The sequence below is a fragment of the Anastrepha obliqua genome, chromosome 2 (genome assembly GCF_027943255.1).
Source record: "Anastrepha obliqua isolate idAnaObli1 chromosome 2, idAnaObli1_1.0, whole genome shotgun sequence".
In the NCBI taxonomy this organism is placed as follows: Eukaryota; Metazoa; Arthropoda; class Insecta; order Diptera; family Tephritidae; genus Anastrepha; species Anastrepha obliqua.
The window spans coordinates 94022184-94044005 of record NC_072893.1 but is presented as its reverse complement, the minus strand read 5'-3'; the positions used below and the strand labels follow the sequence as shown (position 1 = coordinate 94044005).

Sequence of the window (21822 nt, the reverse complement as noted above, 5' to 3'; positions counted from 1 at the left end):
TTATTTCTTGATAGGCTAATACCCGCTAAAAATATTTTTTATTAAAGCCGGTTAAAACACCTTTTCTCGGACAGCTATTTTAGAATTCAAATGAAATATGTTTCTAGTTTTTATTTTGCAATAAAAATCATATGGCAACATCAGATAACATAATTTTGTTATTCAAATTAAAAATTTGTAAGAAGTTGCTATCTTTGCAAGACCTGAACGATCTCAAAAGTAAGCACCTGCGCACATTTTAGAAAAGGGTAAATTTAATAAAATTTAATTTGGACTGGATGTTAAATAGAATCAATTAAACTCATAGACAATGAGAATTGTAGGTTGCAGCATCAGACGAACGGACGGACGGACGGATATTTAGTATTTCCATGTAATTAGAGTAATTCTCATCTCAATGTTATTATAATAAAAACAACGAACACTGCTTATGGAAAACAACGAAATATTTAAAATGGCCAACAAAAAGAAATGTCCCTATTAGAAACGCTGATGGCTCATGGTGTAAAACAGATATAGGAAAAGTTCAAGCATTTAGTGAATACCTAAAAGAGACCTTCCAACCGCTCTCGCTAAACAGCTACTTGGACAATGAAGAAGTTATGGGTTTCTTAGATATCGCCTGCCAAATGGATCTACCAATAAAACTTATATCTCATTTAGAAGTTGAAGAAGAGATAATAAAACTGAACAACTCAAAAACACCTGGATATGATGGAATTGACGCAAAAACGATTAAATCGCTTTCTGAAAGATGCATTCAATACTTGATAATGTTATTCAACCAAATTCTCCGGCTTGACCATTTTCCAACCCAATGGAAATGTGCGGAAATTATAATGATACCCAAGCCGAACAAGCCAGAAAACGACATTAAATCATACCGGCCGATTAGTTTGCTGGCGACATTCTCCAAAATATTTGAAAGAATATTTCTGAGAAGAATGCTGCTGGTTATTGAAAGAGACAATATTATACCTGAGCACCAGTTTGGGTTCAGAAATAAACATGGAACAATAGAACAATGCCACCGAGTTGTTAGTATAATCACTGATGCACTAGAAAACAAAAAATATTGCTCGGGAGTATTTTTGGACATACAGCAAGCTTTCGATCGGGTGTGGCACCCAGGACTGCTTTACAAATTAAAAAAACATTTTCCTTTGCCATTCTATCTAATGCTAAAATCGTATTTGAGCGATCGCTGCTTCTATGTAAAACACAGGAATGAGCGTTCCGAAATACACTCAATTGAGGCCGGAGTGCCTCAAGGTAGTGTGCTGGGACCTGTCCTTTATACGATATTCACTTCTGACTTTCCAACGACTGGTGAGGTTATGATTGCAACTTTTGCTGATGACACAGCTTTATTATCACTGGGCGAAACTCCAACAAGTGCTACATTACATATTCAGCCCGAGCTGACGAAAATAGAAAATATGGATGAAAAAATGGAATGTTAAAGTGAATATCGACAAATCTGTTCATGTGACTTTCACTACCAGAAGAGAAAACTGTCCTCAAGTATACATAAATGCCACACCTATTCCCCAGAAGAACTCAGTAAGATATCTGGGAATGCACCTAGATCGAAGACTTACGTGGAAGGACCACATTAAAGCAAAGCGCCAACAACTTAAAATAAAGACAAACAAAATGTACTGGCTTCTTGGAGTAAGGTTAGGTTAGGTTAGCCTGGTTGGCAATAAGCCGCGCATAGACCTTTTGGTCCCTAGCGATACCAGATGGAGACCGACCTCTATGAATACCTGAAGTAGACATCATGTAGGATGTCAGCGCTTTTAGCGAATCTAAGTAGGGCTGGGAGCTCCGCTTTAGAGACGTCTTCCAGACCCTCAAACAGTGGTGCTCCCAGGCATTTTAGTCGCGTTTTTAGTAATGCCGGACAAGCGCACAGAAGGTGTTCTAAAGTCTCCTCAACATCCTCTCTGCATTTCCTGCATTTGTCCGTGTTAGCAATCCCTATCTTGTACGCATATGCAGCCAGTAGATTGTGGCCTGTTAGCATACCTATGATAGTTCTGCATTCCTTTCGCGAGAGCGTAAGTACGAATGGAGTCAGTTTTTTGTCGTTAGTCCTACACATGACTTTTGCTGTTTTGCATGTGGTCAAGTTAGTCCACCTAGCTTCCACTTGCCTTTTCATGTGGTCGTCCATTTCGTTGTATATTGTGTTTAGCGGTTTTGGTATGTCGTTCTCTTGATCAAATGGTAGCCTCACAGCACTTTTTGCTATCTCATCTACTATTTCGTTCCCCATAATGCCTTTGTGACCAGGTACCCAGTAGATATGCAGCCTATTGTTTCCGGCTAGCCTTTCTATGGCCTCCCTGCTCCGTCGAACATTTTTGGACTTAATACAATATGAGCTTATTGCTCTTATTGCTGCTTGACTATCCACGTATATATTAATTGTTGAGTTCTTTCTTGTTCTAGAGTAGGCTAGCTCCGCGGCCTTCCCCACAGCAAAAACTTCCGCTTGGAAAATACTGCTGTGGTCTGGTAGCTTGATAGGCTGCCTTATTCCTAGTTTTGAGCAGTAAATACCTGCTCCCACTCCGTCTGGAGTTTTCGAGCCGTCTGTATAGATGTGAAAAGTTCTATGGCCAGGCTTCATGCCTTTGTGCCATCCCTCCTCTTCAATTGTAGTGCGAAACCTTCTCTCCCAATTAAAGTACGGAGTCATGTAGTCCGTGCCACCTGAGCTCCACTTTCCTATTGAGCTGTGACCGAAGGTTCTGCAGGTGAATACCCCCGCAGCCATTAGCCTCCTCGCGGATTTCGCTGCCAGGTTTTCCGCCATGAGGTCAATAGGTGGCATGCTGAGTATCTTCTCCAGTGCCGCCGTTGGAGTGGTTTTCATCGCTCCTGTTATGCACAGAGCAGCGAGGCGTTGAATCCTTTCTAGCGGCATTAAGTATGTCAGTTTTTTTGTCGCAGTCCACCATACTAAGGTTCCATACAGCAATATCGGTCTGACTACTGCTGTGTAGCACCAATGCATCAGAGAGGGTGATAGACCCCAAGTAACACCCAGCATTCTTTTACATGCGTACAAAGCATTACTGGCCTTCTTCACCCTCTCCTCGACGTTGTGCTTCCACAGCAATTTGCTGTCCAGTATTACTCCGAGGTACCTCGCATAGTCTTTGAGAAGTAGTTCGTTATTGCCCAGCTTCGGTAGGTTCCACGCCGGAACTTTGTACTTCCTGGTAAAAAGTACCATGTCCGTTTTTCCGGCGTTTATCCCTAGCCCTGCGCGGGATGTCCATTGGTGTATCGTTTTGAGAGTGTTGTTCATCACATTACTGATGGTGTCCAGGTACTTTCCCGTAACTATTATAGCTATGTCATCGGCATAAGCCACTAGTTTAGGTGCCCCTCCGTCAAGTTTCTTAAGAATTTCATTTGCTACAAGTAACCATAATAGCGGTGATAGTACCCCACCTTGCGGAGTACCTCTACATGCATATTTGGTGACGCTCGCATCGTTCCACTCCGCTTTTATCTTTCTGCTAGCTAATAGCTGCCTTATCCATAGATAAACCGCGGGTTGCACGTTAAGTGACTCAATGCTGTTTAGAATAGCATCTTTTGTCACGTTGTTAAAGGCTCCTGATATATCTAGAAATACTCCTAGAGCATACTCCTTATATTCTAACGCCTTTTCTATGTTTAGTATAAGTGAGTGAAGTGCAGTTTCAGTGGATCTGCCTTTAGTGTAGGCATGCTGCGCCTTGGATAATTCGTCCGGCGCAATTGTGTCTCTAATGTATGTGTCTAAAATCTTCTCTAACGTTTTCAGGAGAAATGAGGTCAGACTAATGGGCCTGTACTCCTTTGAGTAAAGAGGGTTGCTTTTTCCCGCTTTTGGAATAAACACAACCCTCGCCTCTCTCCACAATACAGGAACGTAGCTGAACCTCAGGCATCCCCTGAATATCGTTTTTAACCATGGTACCACAAGATGGCTTACCTTTTGGAGCATGGCCGGGAAGATTCCATCCAGTCCTGGCGATTTGTATGGGTCGAAACTTTGTATAGCCCATTCTATTTTGTTGTTTGTAATTATGTTCGTCGGGATTTCGTGCACAATATCTCCTCTAGGTTCGAGATCTGCAGTGTCCGCACACCCTGCAAAGTGTGTACTGATTAGGTCTTCTAGAGAGTCCTCACAGCTGTCAGCCCACTCCCCGTTAGTTTTTCGTATTGTTCTTGGCATAGACGGATTCTTGGATAACAGTTTCCTAAGTCTAGCCACATCGTTAGTGCCTTCCATACTGCTACAGAAGTCTTTCCAAGATTCTCTCTTGGCTTTACGTATCTCTTTCTTGTATACTTTTAGCAGATCCTTATACTCTTTCCAACAGAACTCATCGTCAGCCACTTTTGCCAACCTATAGAATTCATGTACCCTACGCCTTTGTGCTCCTAATTCCCTGTTCCACCAAGGAGGCTTCACCTTGCGTCTATTACGTGTTGGAGGGCAGGATCTTTTAAAGGCTTTAACAAGCGTAGTTGTAAACAATTCAACCCCTTTCTCAAGCGCGATGTTTGTCTTGTATTTCCGGGGTATTATTGGTGTTTTTGATAGTATATCCCTATACAAGTCCCAGTTCGTATTCTTAGGATTTCTAAAGGATGTAAGCTTGTTTTTTGAGCGAAATATCACCTGAAAGCTTATGTATCTGTGATCAGAGAATGAGGGCCTACTCAATACTTCCCATTCCTGAACCATAACATGCCTGCTTGTGTAGAGTGTTAAATCGAGTACATTCTTCGAGGTTGGTCCCACATATGTTGGTTCCTCACCTCTATTAGCTATTTCTAGACTACTTTGAAGAATATAGGTAAATAGTGACTCACCTCGGTCGTTTATGTCTGCACTTCCCCAGACTGTGTGATGTGCGTTTGCGTCCGTCCCTACCACCAGAGCATGCTTCTTTCTGGCAGCTGTTTCTACCAGCTTCCGAAGTTCCGCTTGTGGTGCTTCCTCATCATGTGGCATATAGCAGGACCCAAAGAGTAGCGTCTCATCCTTGCAGCCCTCCAGCGCCACCACTGTCAGATCGTCTGAAGAGAGATTGTGATCAATATAAGAACATATACTTTTTTTGACTAATATCGCTGTTCTTACCTTATTTTTTACAATCGGGATGTATGTGTTGTAGTTTTGTGACTTTAGACCGGAGACTATGTTGCCCGACGCTATCCATGGTTCCTGGACTAGAGCCACATCGTAGCCGACTCCCTCTATGTTGAGCAGGAGCTCGGCTGAGGCGTTTTTACTTTTGTGGAGGTTTATCTGAAGGACTTTCAGCATCTAGCCTCAGTACCTCCTTGGGGTTGGATACTACCTCCAAGTCGCCCTTCTCCACTTCCTGTATATTGAGGGAGGCTTCCAGGATCTCTTCTATGCCGAGATCCTTTTCCACCTCCCCCGCAGCGAGCGTGTTGTGATTGTCGTCTGCCGGGTTGCGCTTTTTGAGGCGAAGGTGCACGCTACCAACTCCCCAAGCCATCCTCCCGAATCGCGCGTAAAGCAGGTCCTCTGCCGGCTTGTTGATTTGGATAATGTAATCCTGGCCACCATCAGCAGTTGTTGGTTTTGCCACGCTCAACACTTTCCAATCGTCTGTCGGCACGTCCGTGTTTTGACGTTGTAGTAGTCGCAGCGCATATTCCGGTTTTACCACTCGCGGAATGAAAACCTTTGCCTTCGGTATTGAGGGAATGCAGCTGCGATCAACGATTTCCAGTGATGCCCCCTCCCACAGGCCGCGAAGCGTTCTCACCGCTTCCTTTAGCCATGTAGGCGTGGGGTCATCCTTGCACTTTATTATTTTGACGCCGCTGAACCACCCTGCTCCGTCGAATGCTGGCATGGGTGCGTTCGGCTCCGCGTCCATTTTAGTAAACAAGGTTTCCAGTAGCTTCATCTCCACTACCTTCCACCGTTCCTGCGACATTCGCCCCAGCTGGTCGCTGCGGTCAGTGAGTGCCACTATGAGATGCCTCTTGGCAATTTCACTGGCCGCTACCGCTGCTTTCGACGTCGTAGGTCCTTCGTCTCCGTTTTTAGGTTTAGCCGTCTCGTGCCTGTGCTTCTGCTTTTTTGATGGCCCTGAGGCCTCACTATCCGCAGAACGCTGCCTCTTGATGGCTAGCTCTTCTTCGATTTTGTTCGCATATTTCGGGTTCGAGGCTGCGAACATTGGCTTTGCTGCGTAGAAGGCCCGGCCATTTTTGATCTCCTCTCTGGCCCAAGCCAACCGTTCCTCCTCTTGCTTCGTCAGGTTGGACTTGCTGCCAAATCGGTCACAAACTTTGACCGCAGCCTTGTATCGGGCTTTGGCCTTCAGCTTCTCTTTATCAGGCTTGATCCTTGGTCTGTTCTTGCTATCCGAAGCAGCACCATTGGACTTAGCCGGAGAACGCAGAAGAGCCTCTTCCTCAGCTGTATTGATGCTCCCGGCGCTTTCGTGGTCCGAGTCTTCGTTGACAACGGCACCTCCGCGCTGAAGAGCGTTCTGTGTGTGTTTGGCAGTGGGATTGCGACCACTGTAGCCTGCTCCCGCTACAATGGAAGTTTTGTTGCTTGATTTTTCATCTGTATTCATCTTTTTCGTACGACCACCTGCTCGACGAGGCGAGCGCAGTGGTCTATCTGTATAATGGGGAATTCAAAACGGTCCACCACGGCAGCGCCCCATACCGTGGCAAGGCCACAGTTACTTCCTAAGGCGGCCCGGTGTTAGGAAGGCGCCGTTGAAATACAGCCGGTCTGGTGAACCCCCTGGCTGCAAACCATCCAATGGGCACGGTGTCGCATAACACCCTGGATTAGGGGGTGGGCTAGGAGAGGAAATAGCGGGATGTGAGGGGTTTGGGGATGGCAAAGGGATCTTCGTCGGTACGGTGATCTTCGCATGGTGATTGGTTGGCCACCAGGTTCGCCGTAAGGCGAATGGATGGCAAGCCAGTCTCCATATGAAGCTTCCCTCTTAGTTCGTGTTGGGTTGGCCCCCATGCTATGGGGGTCAGACCACCACTTAAGCCTCATCCCCGCGTCAAGGAGACCAACATGATGAGGCTTCTTGGAGTAAAGTCTGAACTAAGTCTTGAGAACAAAATCCGATTATACAAAGCGATTTTAAAACCAGTCTGGACAAACGGTATACAGCTGTGGGGCACGGCTGCCAATTCCAATATCGAAATTCTACAGCGATACCAATCAAAGACACTTAGAATGATACTAAATGCGCCATGGTTTATTACAAACGAAAGTATACATAGTGAACTTCAAATTCCCTATGTCAAGGAAGAAGTGCGGAGGCTATCCAATAGATACTTGAACTTCAAACTAAGCGATCAAACGAAACAAAACGACTTAAAAGGTTTCACGTCCTTGATTTGCCTTTTAGAAATTAAGTATTTATGCTCATACATATGTACATATGCACACCAGATATATTTGCCATAATTGTTAAGAAAACCAAAAATTTAATCGAAGTAATGCTGCAATGAAATATGTTTTATATTTATTTTTATATTCTGCTACTTGTAAAAATTTATGACATTTGCTGAATGTTAACATGACAGATTGCAAATAAAGTAAGTAAAAAAAAAAAAATCTATTAAAAGCAAAATTAATTAGTTGAAACGCTCTTTTTGATGGCAGACCCATTTGATAACGCCCACCTGCCGTTATTATATTATATCGAATAAATTTGGATATGTTTTCTGAAATAAAAGACTTAAGGCACGAACTTATGATCAAGAGAATTATTTTCATGAATGGTTAAAAGAATAATTTCAATTATATAAATCATGAATTTGATATGTGAAAATATGTATTATGATGCATATTTTTAAAACACATGAGCCCTTATTTATTTAGAAAGCTTCTCAAGTTCGCTTTAGTTGAAGGTAGGGAAATTATGGATTTAGGTTTTAGTAAATTTTGGTAATTGTTGTCGTATTAATAGGACTATGAATAAGTTCGTGCGGTTTTACAACAGATGGCGTAACTTGATTATTATTCCATCGATCCACATTTCCAAACATTCATTGGAGAGCTACTGTCGTAAGGCACAAACGTCAGTATAAGTTTTTTATTTGAAGCGTAAACAACAATATTTTTACCACACTTGAAAATGTCGAATTTCGTGCCAAATAATGTGTTTTTGCGGGGAATTCTTCTTCATTATTTTAATATGAAGAAAAAAGCAGCCGAAAGTCATCGTATCTTGGTGGAAGTTTATGGTGAGCATGCTCTAGCTGAGCGAACGTGCCAGAAGTGGTTTGCACGCTTTAAAAGTGGTGATTTTGGCTTGGAAGACGAAGAACGCGAGGGTGCGCCGCCAAAGTTCATGGATACCGAATTGGAGGAATTGGTCGATCAAGATCCGGCTCAAACGCAAGAAGAGGTTGCAAAAACTTTGGGAGTTGATCAATCAACCATTTCCAAACGTTTAAAAGCCATGGGAATGATCCGAAAGGTAGGCCATTGGGTGCCGTATGAATTGAAGCCAAGAGACGTTGAACGCCGTTTTATGGCATGCGAACAACTGCTTCAACGGCACAAAAGAAAGGGTTTTTTGCATCGAATTGTGACTGGCGATGAAAAGTGGGTCCATTACGACAATCCAAAACGTCGGGCAACGTATGGATACCCTGGCCATGCTTCAACATCGACGTCGGAGCAGAATATTCATGGCCTGAAGGTTATGCTGTGTATCTGGTGGGACCAGCTGGGTGTTGTGTATTATGAGCTACTGAAACCGAATTAAACGATTACGGGGGATGTCTACCGACGACAATTGATGCGTTTGAGCCGAGCACTGCGAGAAAAACGGCCGCAATACGCCGATAGACACGACAAAGTTATTTTGCAACATGACAATGCTCGGCCACATGTTGCACAAGTGGTCAAAACATACTTAGAAACGCTCAAATGGGATGTCCTACCCCACCCGCCGTATAGTCCAGACCTTGCGCCATCCGATTACTATCTCTTCCGATCGATGCAACATGGCCTGGCTGACCAGCACTTCCGTAATTACGATGAAGTCAAAAAATGGATCGATTCGTGGATTGCGGCAAAACCGACCGAATTTTTCACAAAGGGAATCCGTGAATTGCCAGAAAGATGGGAAAAAGTAGTAGTAAGCGATGGACAATACTTTGAATATTAAATTTGTAACCATTTTACGTCAATAAAGTTTCAAATTTCGAAAAAAACCCGCACGAACTTATTCATAGCCCCAGTCCGCGATGAACTTTCTTAATAAAAGTTTAGAGCGTAGAAACTCGGTTTTGTGACTGTACTGAAAATACCACTCACAGTGTTGTGAAAGGTGTTTAAATCTGGCCTCTTTATTTATGCCCTATATGGGTTGATTTCAGTGTTATTTCAGGCAGTCAATGCTCTTGAGTGACACCAATTGTGCGGCGAATTGCATGTTTGTATTCACCGCATTCGTAAACAAACCAACATTTTCTTCCCCCATACTTAACGAGCAAGCCTGATATCTATCGTCATTAGGTTTTGAAAACCTTTATCTGTCTCTCTTTCTTCTGTCAACTTCTGAACGACCAGCTTCCAGCATATCTGTCAAATTCGCTCAGAGCCGAATAACGGTTTGCTAGGTAGTGCACCTTTACAAATCTTTTCACCATGATTAAAACCAAGGTATACCTCCATCATAGACTTTTAGTTATAAACTAATAAAAGCACTTGATCTAAAGGGTGATTTTTTAAGAGCTATAGGAAAGTGTTTCAAAAAACACACGTAAAATTCAGAAAAATGCATGAAATTTTTAATTAAATCCATAGTACAGTCCATATAATTTAATGATTGAAGATTATTTCATGCAAATGTTGACCGCGACTGCGCTTCGAATGGTCCATCCGCTTAGTCCAGCTTTTGGCATACTCTTTCCAATGTTTCGGCCGGTATCTCATATATAAATGCTTTAATGTTGTCTTCCAATGCGTTAATTGAAGCGGGCTTGTCTGAATAGACATGAGCTTTAACATAGCCCCACAAAAAATAATCTAAAGGCGTTAAATCGCACGATCTGGGTGGCCAATTGACAGGTCCTGAACGTGAAATAAAATGTTCACCGAACTCCCTCTCAACAAGTCCATTGTTATGCGTGCTGTGTGGCATGTGGCACCGTCTTGCTGAAACCACATGTCATGCAAGTCAAGCTCTTGCATTTTGGGCAAAAAAAAGTTAGATATGATTGCACGGTAGCGCTCACCATTCACAATTACGTTACAATTCGCAGCATCTTAGAAGAAGTACGGTCCAATGATACCCTCAGCCCATAAACCGCACCAAACTGTAACCTTTTTTGGATACATTGGTAGCTCTTGCAATTCTTCTGGCTGATCTTCACTTCAACATCCATTCGACAATTCTGCTTATTTACGTACCCATTGATCCAAAAATGAGCTTCGTCGCTGAACACAATTTTTCGATAAAAAAGTGGATCTTCGGCCAACTTTCCAAGAGCCCATTCACCAAAAATTCTGCGTCGCGGTAGGTCGTTCGGCTTCAATTCTTGCACCAGCTGTATTTTGAAAGGCTTCACACCTAAATCCTCTCGCAAATTTTCCACGTTGTTGAGTAACAGAGGCCCAATTGCTGCGAACGGCAACGAATCGATAATTGATGAATTGATGGTCATCATTAACACTGGCCGATACAGCTGCGATATTTTCTTCAGTTCGCATTCTACGTAAGCGTGTTGGTGGTTTGATGTCCAATAATGTAAATTTGGTTCTAAATTTAGTCACACTACCTCGAATAGCTGCTTCAGTGGGTCGATTAAACTGACCATAAAATGGAAGAAGCGCGCGATGAACTTTCTTCACAGAACACGCATTTTTCTAATAAAATTCAATGATTTGCAAGCGTTGTTCGTTAGTAAGACGATTCATGGTTAAATTATAGACCAAACTGAAGATGTTTGACAGTGAAACAAAACACGAAACGTGCGTGAGCTGTTTAAACCAACTGTTTAAAAAGATAATAGCTAAAAAATCCCCCTTTAGTAGTAGTAGTATTTTTTTTTCAAATTTTTTCTCGAAACTTTTGCTATAGAGGTCCCACTGAACCTTAGAAAAGGGAAATTGCACTGAAGATTTGCTGACTTCAACATAAAATTTCGATAGTAGTAAACATTTCCACACTTGTCTCTAATCGGTGAGGAAATGAGCTGTAACATTTTAAATTTTTGCCTTGGCATTGATGGAATTTCTTAAAGTTTGTTTTCAACATTGGTTATCTAATTACTTTAGGATAAAAATTTAAATCACTGGCGTCCCTATGAGGCGCCATTAAAAAAATGGGTACTTGCTAGCCAAGCCTTTGCTGCAGTTCATGGAATACATCTGGATAAGGGTAAATTTCGACAACGCTAACCGCATTTGCGTTTGGTGTGGCAAGTCGAATACACAAATTTGGTCAAAACAGTGGAAGTTTGTTGAGTTCGCGCATTCCATACATGCCTAAAATTATGCAAAGAAAGTAATTGTTTAGATTCATAAAATGTTGCTTTCTAATGATGCTTTCTGGCTCGATTTACTTTTCCGCACATGCACGTATAAAATGATAAACTAAACTATTTTACATATACATAACTTAGGCTTTAAGGTAGTTAACCCTCAAACTGGCCAAATCTAAGAGAGCAATTTTGTACAGTAGTATTGTAACGAAGAATTTTGGTTAAATGCGGTAAGGTTTGATTTATGTAACCTATGCAATTGAAAATACGTGTCGTAAAATGCTTGGAAATATGGGCAATCGAATTGTCAGACATGAACAGACTGAAAGCAGTTGACATTTGGCTTCTCCGGGGATTACTTAAGGGGGTAGTATGGTATTTTTTTTTTTTCATTTTTTTTTTTTTTTTAATTATTCTATAACATCTTAAGATTATTGTGTGAAAGTTTGAAGTGCATTAGAGTAAAATTGACAAAGACACAAAGGATTAAGTATCTACCTCTCCAACCGGATTTCACGCTGCCGAAAATCTTTAAACGCGTTTTTCTCACACTTGCCTTTTTTACGGTCGGTGTCCACTGTAGATTCATATCTACTGCACCGATTCTTTTCAAATTTGGTTTTTTTGTTTCTTTACTTTATTCACGAGGTAATGACGTCGAGTTTTTTTTTTTTTTTTAATTTTGTCATATTTTAAAACAACAAAGTTTTCAAGTTTTTTTTATGAAAAATCGGTGTTTTGACTTCAAAGCGCTTTAAAAAATTAAAAAAAAAAAAAAAAAAAAAATTCGACGTTGTTACCTGCGAAACTTTATTAGCTGATGAAATCAATTTGGTTTTTTGATTTTAGTTGATCCAGTAATGAGTTCTGAGGGACACCGCAATAAAACTTTTTTATGAGACGTCCGCGAAGATTCGCTGCCACCAACTCATTTGTTCATAAAAATCAATGAAAATTTCACACAATATTCTTTAAATATGACTTTATAATGAAGTAATTTTAAAATTTTGAATAAATCAACTGTGTCGACAAAAAAAATTTCGAAAAATATGCTTGTTTTACACCGAATTAACCATACTACCCCCTTAAAAAAAATTTTTTAATTATTTTATTTTATTTTTTTTTATTGAAACGTTATAAATATTTAAATACATTTCATTCTATTACACCTAGTTCACAACTATCAAGTATTTATTTTTTATTTTATTAAATTCAACAGTATTTACAGGAAATACGTATATAACTGGAAGATAGCTGACAGAAATTTACATATATTTGTCAGTCATCAAAATTTCTGGAACAAGATCATTTGGTTTTTTTCGTTTAAGTCTCCGGCATTGATCATCTAAATTGGCAAGTCGCCGAGCCTCCGGGTTTTTCGAGCCTTTCGGCATGTGCTACAGCGTAACGTTTGACAACTTCTGATACTAATGACATCTTTAGGTCACGATGTAAATCAGGAATAAGGAATTTTCGTGCCAGAAATATATACAGGATGATATTGAATTTTTTTGTTTGTAAAATCCACATGAAGTGACTTGGCTTCATTAAGTTTTATACGCCACTTAGTAGCCCATTCGGTGATTTTGTTAACATCTTCCTGAAGTTTGCGAGCTTCCTGAAGTTTGCGAAAACATTTGTAATGAAGAAGTGCTGCGAAGAGTTCACGGTGACAGGCAACTACTCAGGTGTATTAAACCTAGAAAAACGTCGCATCTGGGTCATATTCTGCAAAATCTGAAATATGAACTGCTACAACTCATATCGCAGTGATTAGTTTTTTTGATGGAGGAACATAAGGCAGTGGAACGGTGTACAACACGTGGTTCATCTCTTGGAAGCAGCTAGAGACCGCGAATTATTTTCAAATAAAGTTCATAATTTTTATTAAACAAATTCTTTTTCATTTGTATAACTGCTTGCACTCAAATACGAATAGCAAATAAAGAAGAAGAACCTATGCAATTATCAGACGAGAAAAACCGATCGAGGCATGCCCTCAGGCCTATGACGGTTAAGGTAAATTTCTATACTTGTAATAAGACGAATATCGCTTCATTTACTTTGATTGAATTTACTTAAAATTATCTGCCACCATATTTTTCACATACAGCGGTGGTCACGAATTCAGCACTTTATGCCATGATAACATTCGCTCTTTAGTTTTTCCTCATAGCAAACTAAATGATAGGAAACAAGCACCTCTATAATAGAGGATTGATATAAAGGGCTTCTCAAAAGTGACGCCTAACTGTCGGTAGTGAATAATTCCTAGACGGTACATTGTTTTTGTTTTGTTATTTTTGACACTTATCAAGTAGACATTTTACACAAAAGAACAACGCGTTGAAACTATTGAAACTTATTATGAAAATGGTCGATTATTAAGAACTACGTGTCGTAAAATACGGAATTTCTTTTTGGTGGTAAAGCTCTTTTTTGGTGATGTCTCATTGGGTTTCCATAGAGCATGGCCAATCCATTTCCATTTCCGACGCCGAATTTCAAGGCGAACAGGTGTTTGCTTTGCCATAGGCCAGAGATTGTTGCTGGGGACAGTGTTAGATAAAAAATGCGCATTATCGTATGTAGGCTGCGGTTGATAAAAACTTACATATATCATGCATAGGCGCGCCACATGGTGGGCATTTAAATCACGCAATTTTACAAAGCGTATGCTTCTGGCGGTGAACGAGGACAAAACAAAGTACCTCCTGTCATCAAACAAACAGTCGGCGCACTCGCATATCGGCACCCACGTCACTGTTGACAGTTATGAATTCGAGGTTGTAAAATACTTCGTTTATTAAGCAATCATTAACATCGATAACACTTCAGCTTTGAAATCCAACGTAGAATCTCTCTTGCCAACAAGTGCTACTTTGGACTAAGTAGGCAACTGAGTAGTAAAGTGCTCTCTTAATGAACAAACCTAAGCACTTCATCATGACCGTCTTAAAGTATTGCGCAAAAGTTTGGATGATGACAATATCCGATGAGGCCTCCCTTAGAGTGTTTGAGTGAAAGATTGTGCGTAAGATTTTTGGACCTTTGCACGTTGGCAACGGCGAATATCGCAGGCGATGGAACGATGAGCTGTATGAGCCTTATGACGGCATAGACATAGCGCAGCGCAAAAAGATCCAGCGGCTACGTTGGCTGGGCCTTGTCGTCCGAATGGATACAGACGCTCCGGCTCTGAAAGTATTCGATGCGGTACCAGCTTCTCTATGTTAATAATATCAGATGGAAAAGGACTTGGCTTCACTTGTTGTAGCCAAATGACAATTCAATTCGAATGCAAAGCCAGAAGTGATTTTTTATTTCAGTATTCTCAGTTTCTTACATTTATGTGTGTTTGTGTGTTTTTACAAGGAATCAGTGTATATGTGTTTGTGTGTTGATAAGTCCCTTTCTAGTCCCTTACATTTATGTGTGTTTGTGTGTTTTACAAAGGATCAGTGTATATGTGTTTGTGTGTTGTTGAGTCCCATTCCTGAGAACTGGTGGCAAGGGTGTTGGGTTGGTAGCTCGCGCTTTGTTAACATGTTAAGCGATTAGTTTTTCTAAGACAGCTCGATTTACTGTGCTGAATTAATTTCAAGTGAAGACCGTCGATGCAAAACCGGTTTTCAGCCAAATATGGGATTCACCGTGCGCTTTGGCTGAACAATTATGATAACGATTATCAGGAAATTCAGTGTTCATGCTTACTTTATAATGTCAAAATAAAAGGGAAATTTTGGTTTTTTGCTTAACTATAATTTTCATAGCAATTTGCGGCATGACGCACAAGTACGACATTGAAGGGGGAGCCTGGTTTATGAGGTTTAAAAATTGCATCTCTTTGCGATTTGTTTTTTTTAAGGAAAAAATTAATTTAGCACTACAAAGTTTTTTCTATCTTTTAATGAACATTTAAAAAGTATAAAAAATTTGTGTACTGATTAAAATAAGTTGGAAAAAATGTTTAACATAGAAATTAGTAGAGCGCTGCAACGCTGGAGTTTCCAACTGGCGTACAAGATACAGCTCGTAATTATTATCTGAGAGAAATTCCAAAATTTCAACTTTTTGGAGGTTTTAAAGAAAAAAAATGCCTTTCTATAAAAAAAAAAATTCACTTCAACTTGGTATAAAAATATTGAAATATTTTTTTTATCTATTTTGTTAGTTCAAATAGAAGAGAATTTAATACTAATACAAGCTATGATTCATTTCAAAAGGTTCATTAGTTTTTTTTCGTTCATGTACGCCAATTCAAAGAAATCATAAAAATGAAAAGTCGAGAAAAGAAGATAAAGTTTGTACTATAGCTGCCCGGTCACAGCGTAACTACTTAACGCTCGCCTACCTTTGGCTTTGTATCTACGGAAATATTGAGAATTAGGCTCTGTAACTTTGTGTGAATATTCTAAAATATATTAGGGATCGCATAAAACGAAAAAAAAATTGATTTTTTTAACCTTATGAACCAAGCTCCCCCCTTAACTAAAAAATGAACTTTTGAAATTGACGCATAGGTATATACGACATAATCACTTAACAGGTTAAATTCGGCCAAAATCGCATAAGCGGTTAACGCACCAGTTAAGAAGAAGAAGAACTTTTTACATATAATCGCAGTTGAATGAACCGCGGCTTAACTGAACTGCTCTGAGTACTCTGTAAAGTAGACATGTGAGCGGTTACAGCGCGTCAGAAGCGGTTTCATCTACTATATATTTTACATTACAGTGATATTTTAAATAGAAATATTTGTTTAATGAATGAATTTACTCAAAGGGCCTTTAAATTCTTATGAACAATCTTAGTTGAGTGAGCAGTTCTTATACAGTTTAGTTCACACGACCTGGATTCTACTGCATTATTTTTTGTTCGAGTCATCATGTGCACGGACGGATGTATGTGGCTTTATAGACTCGTCTCATCATCCTGAACAAATTGATTTATATACTTGTGCTCGCATAATTAACCTCACGTAGTGACCACTAATGACCAAATCTCACATGTCATGCTCGGTGGGGTTTGATTACGCCATTAAAAAAAAATAATTTATTTTAATAACTAATAATGAACCTGTTTAAGTAAAATACGTATTTATTTATACATTTTAATAGACCTTTATTAAAAAAAAGCGAATTATCAAGTCTTTTGTTGAAAATAAAATTTAAATAGTACATTTTATCTAGAATCACTGCAGAGTATGTACCTATACTAATTGATAATTTATTGCAAAAATAAAAAATGTTAGTTGAAATCAAAAACCACAATCTTAACAAAAAAAAGTCTGCATATTCCAAACATATCAGTGTATTACATTTTTTATAGATGACTAGTCATTCTATCTAATTACAGAACAATCTTTAGAATGGAACACGCCACTTTATATGGTGTTCATTGATTTCCAGAAGGCTTTTGACACCAACAAGCGCACTGCAATATAATCTTCCTTGAAAAAAGGAGTTCCTATAAAAATTGTGCAGATTATAAAGGGACTCTACTACACTGCAGAGCGAACGGCTCTCCACAATGGCGCCACAAGCACTCCATTTAGAACAATATCCAGCGTAAAACAGGGCTGTCCACTGTAGCCACTTCTTTTCGCGGTCACACTCGATGAAGTGATGGACGCTATCCCGTCAACTACACGACCTCGACTATGCTGACGATATTTGCGTACTTTCACACAGGCATTCCGACATGCAGGCCAAAATCGATTTTCTAGTCACCGCTGCACGAAACGTTGGTCTAGAAATAAACAGCAAGAAAACGGTAGCAATGAGAATGGTGGAAATGAAGAAGACGCAACTGTCTACGTAAAGCTAGATCAGCTTTTGGACGGTTACAGCCAATTTGGAAAAGTACACAAATCTCGCAGAAAACTAAAATAAGAGTATTCAACGCATGGGTAACATCTGTATTATGTGACGGTGAAACGTGGCTGGTGTAGAGGAGCATTACACATAAACTACAAAGCTTCACAAATAAATACCTTCGGATTATATTGGGTAATCGAAAAAGTCTTTTCGTATTTCTAATCAAACTTCAACTCATTTTTTTTATATTTATAATGAACTTTATTAAACCAAATATGTACCATTTTGGTCGACCACCTTTTGCCATTTCTCTTCTAGAGACATTATTCCATCAGTGTAAAACCTTTGTGGTTTCTCGGCGAAAAACTGCGACAATTTTCACAGGCTTCTCTTGAAGCCAACTTTACTCCATTAAGGGTGTTCTGCATTGACCGAAACAAATGGTAGTCCGATGGTGCAAGGTCAGGGCTATACGCTGGATGCATCAAAACTTCCCAACCAAGCTCTCCCAGTTTTTGCCGAGTCATCAAAGATGTGTGTGGCCTAGCGTTGTCCTGATGGAAGACGACGCCCTTTCTGCTGATCAGTTCTGGCCGTTTGTTTTCGATTGCTTGCTTCAATCTCATCAGTTGTTGACAGTAAAGTGTAGAATCAAACGTTCGAGCAGGCTGGAGTAGCTCATAGTGGATGATTCCTTTCCAATCCCACCAAACAAACAGCATAACCCTTCGAAGCGTCAATCCCTGCTTTGCGACCATTTGTTGAGCTTCACCACCCTTGCACCATGATCTTTTTCGCACATTATTGTCGTATTTGATCCACTTTTCGTCTCCTGTTACCATTCGCTTCAGAAATGGTTCGATTTCATTTCGTTTCAGCAAAGAATCGCAGATGTTAATTCGGTCCATTAAATTTTTCACAGACAATTTATGTGGTACCCAAACATCGAGCTTCTTTTTGTAACCAGCGTTTTTTAAATGGTTCAAAACCGTTTGATGATGAATGTTTAGTGCCTTGGCGATGTCATGGCAGCTTATGTGACGGTCCTGGTCAATCTTTTCCATAATTTCATCGACTTTTTCACGGATAGGTCGACCGGAGCGAGGTGCATCTTTCACATCGAAATTTCCAGAACAGAAGCGAGCGAGCCATTGTTGTGCTACACGAACTGATACAGCATCGTCTCTGTAAATTTCACAAATTTCATTTGTGGCTTGCGTGGCATTCTTCCCTTTTTTATACAAAAATTTCAAAATATAGCGAATTTCTTCATTATTTTCACTCATTTTTGAACAGCTTTGAACTTTTTTCAACTTCTCCAAATTTAATTTTTTTTTGGTTAAATGAAGCTTAAAATGTCACCTTTCTAACACCATATGATATGACACAATGTGATTAGCAGCAGTGGAGATAGATGACTCCAACGATATCTATTGACAAAATACGAAAAGACTTTTTCGACTACCCAATATGTAAATTCTTTTGGCCGAACACTATCCAAAATACGGACGTGTGGCAGATCACCGAGCAAGATCCAATCCAAGAGGTGATAAGAGGTCGTAAATGACGATGGATCGGACACACTCTCAGGAAGGACAGTGAAAGCATTAGCAGAACAGCATTGGAATGGAGCCCACAAGAATACAGACGACACGGTCGTCCACGAAATACTTGGGGGCGTTCTAACTTTCATGAATTGCAAGCAGTTAACCAAACGTGGGATGTCGTAAAGAAAACAGCGATTAATAGAGTAAGATTTAAACAGTTTGTTGAAGCCCAAGTGTAATAATAAAGGAATAACACAAAAAAAAAATTCCTAATGAATTTTTTGGAAAACTTTCAGAGTGGTACATCATCACTGTCAGATTCAGAGGATGGTAAGTCAGCATGCACTTCTCTGAACGTGTCGCTTTGAGTACTCATATGAACAAAGGCATTATCAGACACCTGCTCTTCATTCAAATACTATGTACCGAAATTATCTTCGTCAAAAAGGGCTCGTAATATTTCAGATTTTATTAGCCGATACAAGTTTTAATAAAAAAATCAACTGCAAATATTAAACATACATAAATATAACAGGTGGCGCTAAAGTAATCCTCCTATCAGAAAATGCTATAAATTTTGCGATTGGCCCCTAATGTCAGTTCTGTTTTGACATTTGTGTAGTAAACACATGCGAAATACACGTTAATAAACAATGTTACGCGACACTGCTCCAGAACGCGGAATATTGCTGACTATTTATTTGACCAATAATCGGTCGGTGACTTTGGCACAACGTGAATTTCGTCGCAGATTTCCTCGCCGTCCAAAGCCTACTGGTGAAACACTGCGACGTTTAGCCGCTCGCCTCGAAGAGACTGACACAACACGAGATGCTGCCAGGCGTGGCAGACCCCGGAGTAGCCGTTCTGCAGAGAATATTGCTGCTGTAGCCGAGGATGTCATGGAAGCGCCGTCGACATCGACCAGACGACGTGCCACGCAAATGGGTATCAGTCGAATTTTGGTACAAGATTTGAAGGTGTTTCCATAGAAAGTCCAGACGGTGCATCAGCTGTTAGCTGCTGTCCGCCACTCGCGTCTAACATACGCTCAAGCCATCCTTAATCACCACCAAGAGGCAGAAGATTTTTCATCAAAAATAATCATAAGTAATGAGGCCCATTTCCATCTTAGCGGGTACGTAAATAAGCAAAATTTACGCTTCTGGGGCACTGAAAATCCGCATGTAACCCACGAAGAGCCATTACACTCGCTCAAAGTCACGGTATGGTGTGCTGTTTTCGCTGGAGGAGTCATCGGACCTCTTTTCTTCGAAGACGTCGCGGGCCAAACGGTTACTGTGAATGGTGAGCGCTACAGAGCAATGATCAACGAGTTCTTTTTGCCGCAACTTGATGAATTGGGATTGGAAAACATGTGGTTCCAACAGGACGGTGCAACGCCACACACTGCACGTGCCACAACCGATATGCTGAAGGATGCATTTCCCAGGCGCCTAATCTCCCGTTTTGGCGATTTGCACTGGCCAGCAAGATCGCCTGATTTGACCGCTCCAGACTTCTTTTTGTGGGGCTTTTTGAAGTCGCGGGTTTATGTCAACAAGCCTCAGACTCTTGCAGCTCTTAAAGACAATATCCGTCAAGAATGTGAGGACCTATCGCCGGAAGTTTTGGCCAAAGTGATGGAAAATGCCATAAAAATGGCTCAAATGGCAATCAACTGTGGCGGCGGCCATTTACATGACATCATATTCTCGATTTGATGTAAAAAAAATTAAAGGACCAAATAAAAATAATCCACAAGAAGAATCAAAGTTTTTCATTTTTTTTTTAAATTACAGCCAAAAAACATCGCAAGGTTACTTTTGCGCCACCTTGTATGTGTAAAAAAACACACACATGCCGCAGAAGGTGGGGTGTGTGATACCCAAGCGCAATTTATGCACCTGTCAAGCGATTTGAGACGATCACCGCTCAACATTAATTGCACTGATCAGAGCGGTGACGTCAAATTTGCAGCTATTGAGAAAACGTCCGCTGTCTTGCTATACCCCATTTGCGCGGAAGCCTCTTATGTTATTTGGAAGAAAGTGCTCAACAGGTTATAAAAAAATCTACTCGATTTTTGAGCGACTTCAAACTTTCACTTGTTTTCGGGTATTATTCAATGCGCTATTCCCAACGGAAGTTAGTTTCAATCTCCTGAAATCTGGTTTTTTTTATTATGATTCGATAAATCTACTAAATTTTCTAACGCTTTGTTAATTTGTGTCTGAAAAACATTTGTGTCTTTAAAATATCAAGAAATGTTGAAAAAGTTATTTACGAAGTTGATCCAGTACTGGATTCAAATGGAAATTTGAAAATTTATAAAATTAATAATATTAACTATTACGCTTTTATAATAAAACCAGGCAAATCATACAACAATTTACTATATTATTATCAATTAAAGTCTTGAAATGGATTTATAAAATATATTTAAGCATAGTAAAGAAAAAGTGTCATAAAAGCTACGCTTTAAGGTGGAACACCACTGTGACAGCCAAAGAAATAAGTGATTTTTTTAGGGGGAAAATGAAGGAATTTGTGGATCGGATTTTTTTATTTTATTAAGTGTCCATTAAAGACTGTCATCCTAAATTTTTATGGAAAATAAATTTAAAATTTCAATTATAGATCGATAATTTATCGACGATAACACACCAATAGTTATTGGTACTCTAGAGTATGGAAGGTAAAGGACATTCACGGGTAATCAAGTTGACAGAAAAGTATCTATTGCCTAAAACGGTTTTGATTTGTTCTCCAAAAGTCGCCAGATAAGTCGCTAAATCATTTTTGTCGTCAAAACTTTTTTTTTTGTCGCCAAGACTCAAGCAAAAGTCGTGAATTCTAGCGACAAAGTCGCTAAATTGGCAACACTGTGTGCAAGTGCGTGAGTATAATACTCGTAT

The 21822-nt window shown here is 40.0% G+C and overlaps 1 protein-coding gene across 1 annotated transcript; it reads right to left on the bottom strand.

The window, feature by feature from the left end:
- Positions 1-213: 213 nt before the first annotated feature.
- Positions 214-5344, bottom strand: LOC129238269 (uncharacterized). The gene is made up of 2 exons (XM_054873308.1): positions 4888-5344; positions 214-227 (listed from the first exon to the last, which is right to left on the bottom strand). Exons 1-2 carry the CDS (start codon positions 5342-5344, stop codon positions 214-216), a joined length of 471 nt encoding a protein of 156 aa, XP_054729283.1.
- Between the last annotated feature and the right edge of the window lie 16478 nt (positions 5345-21822).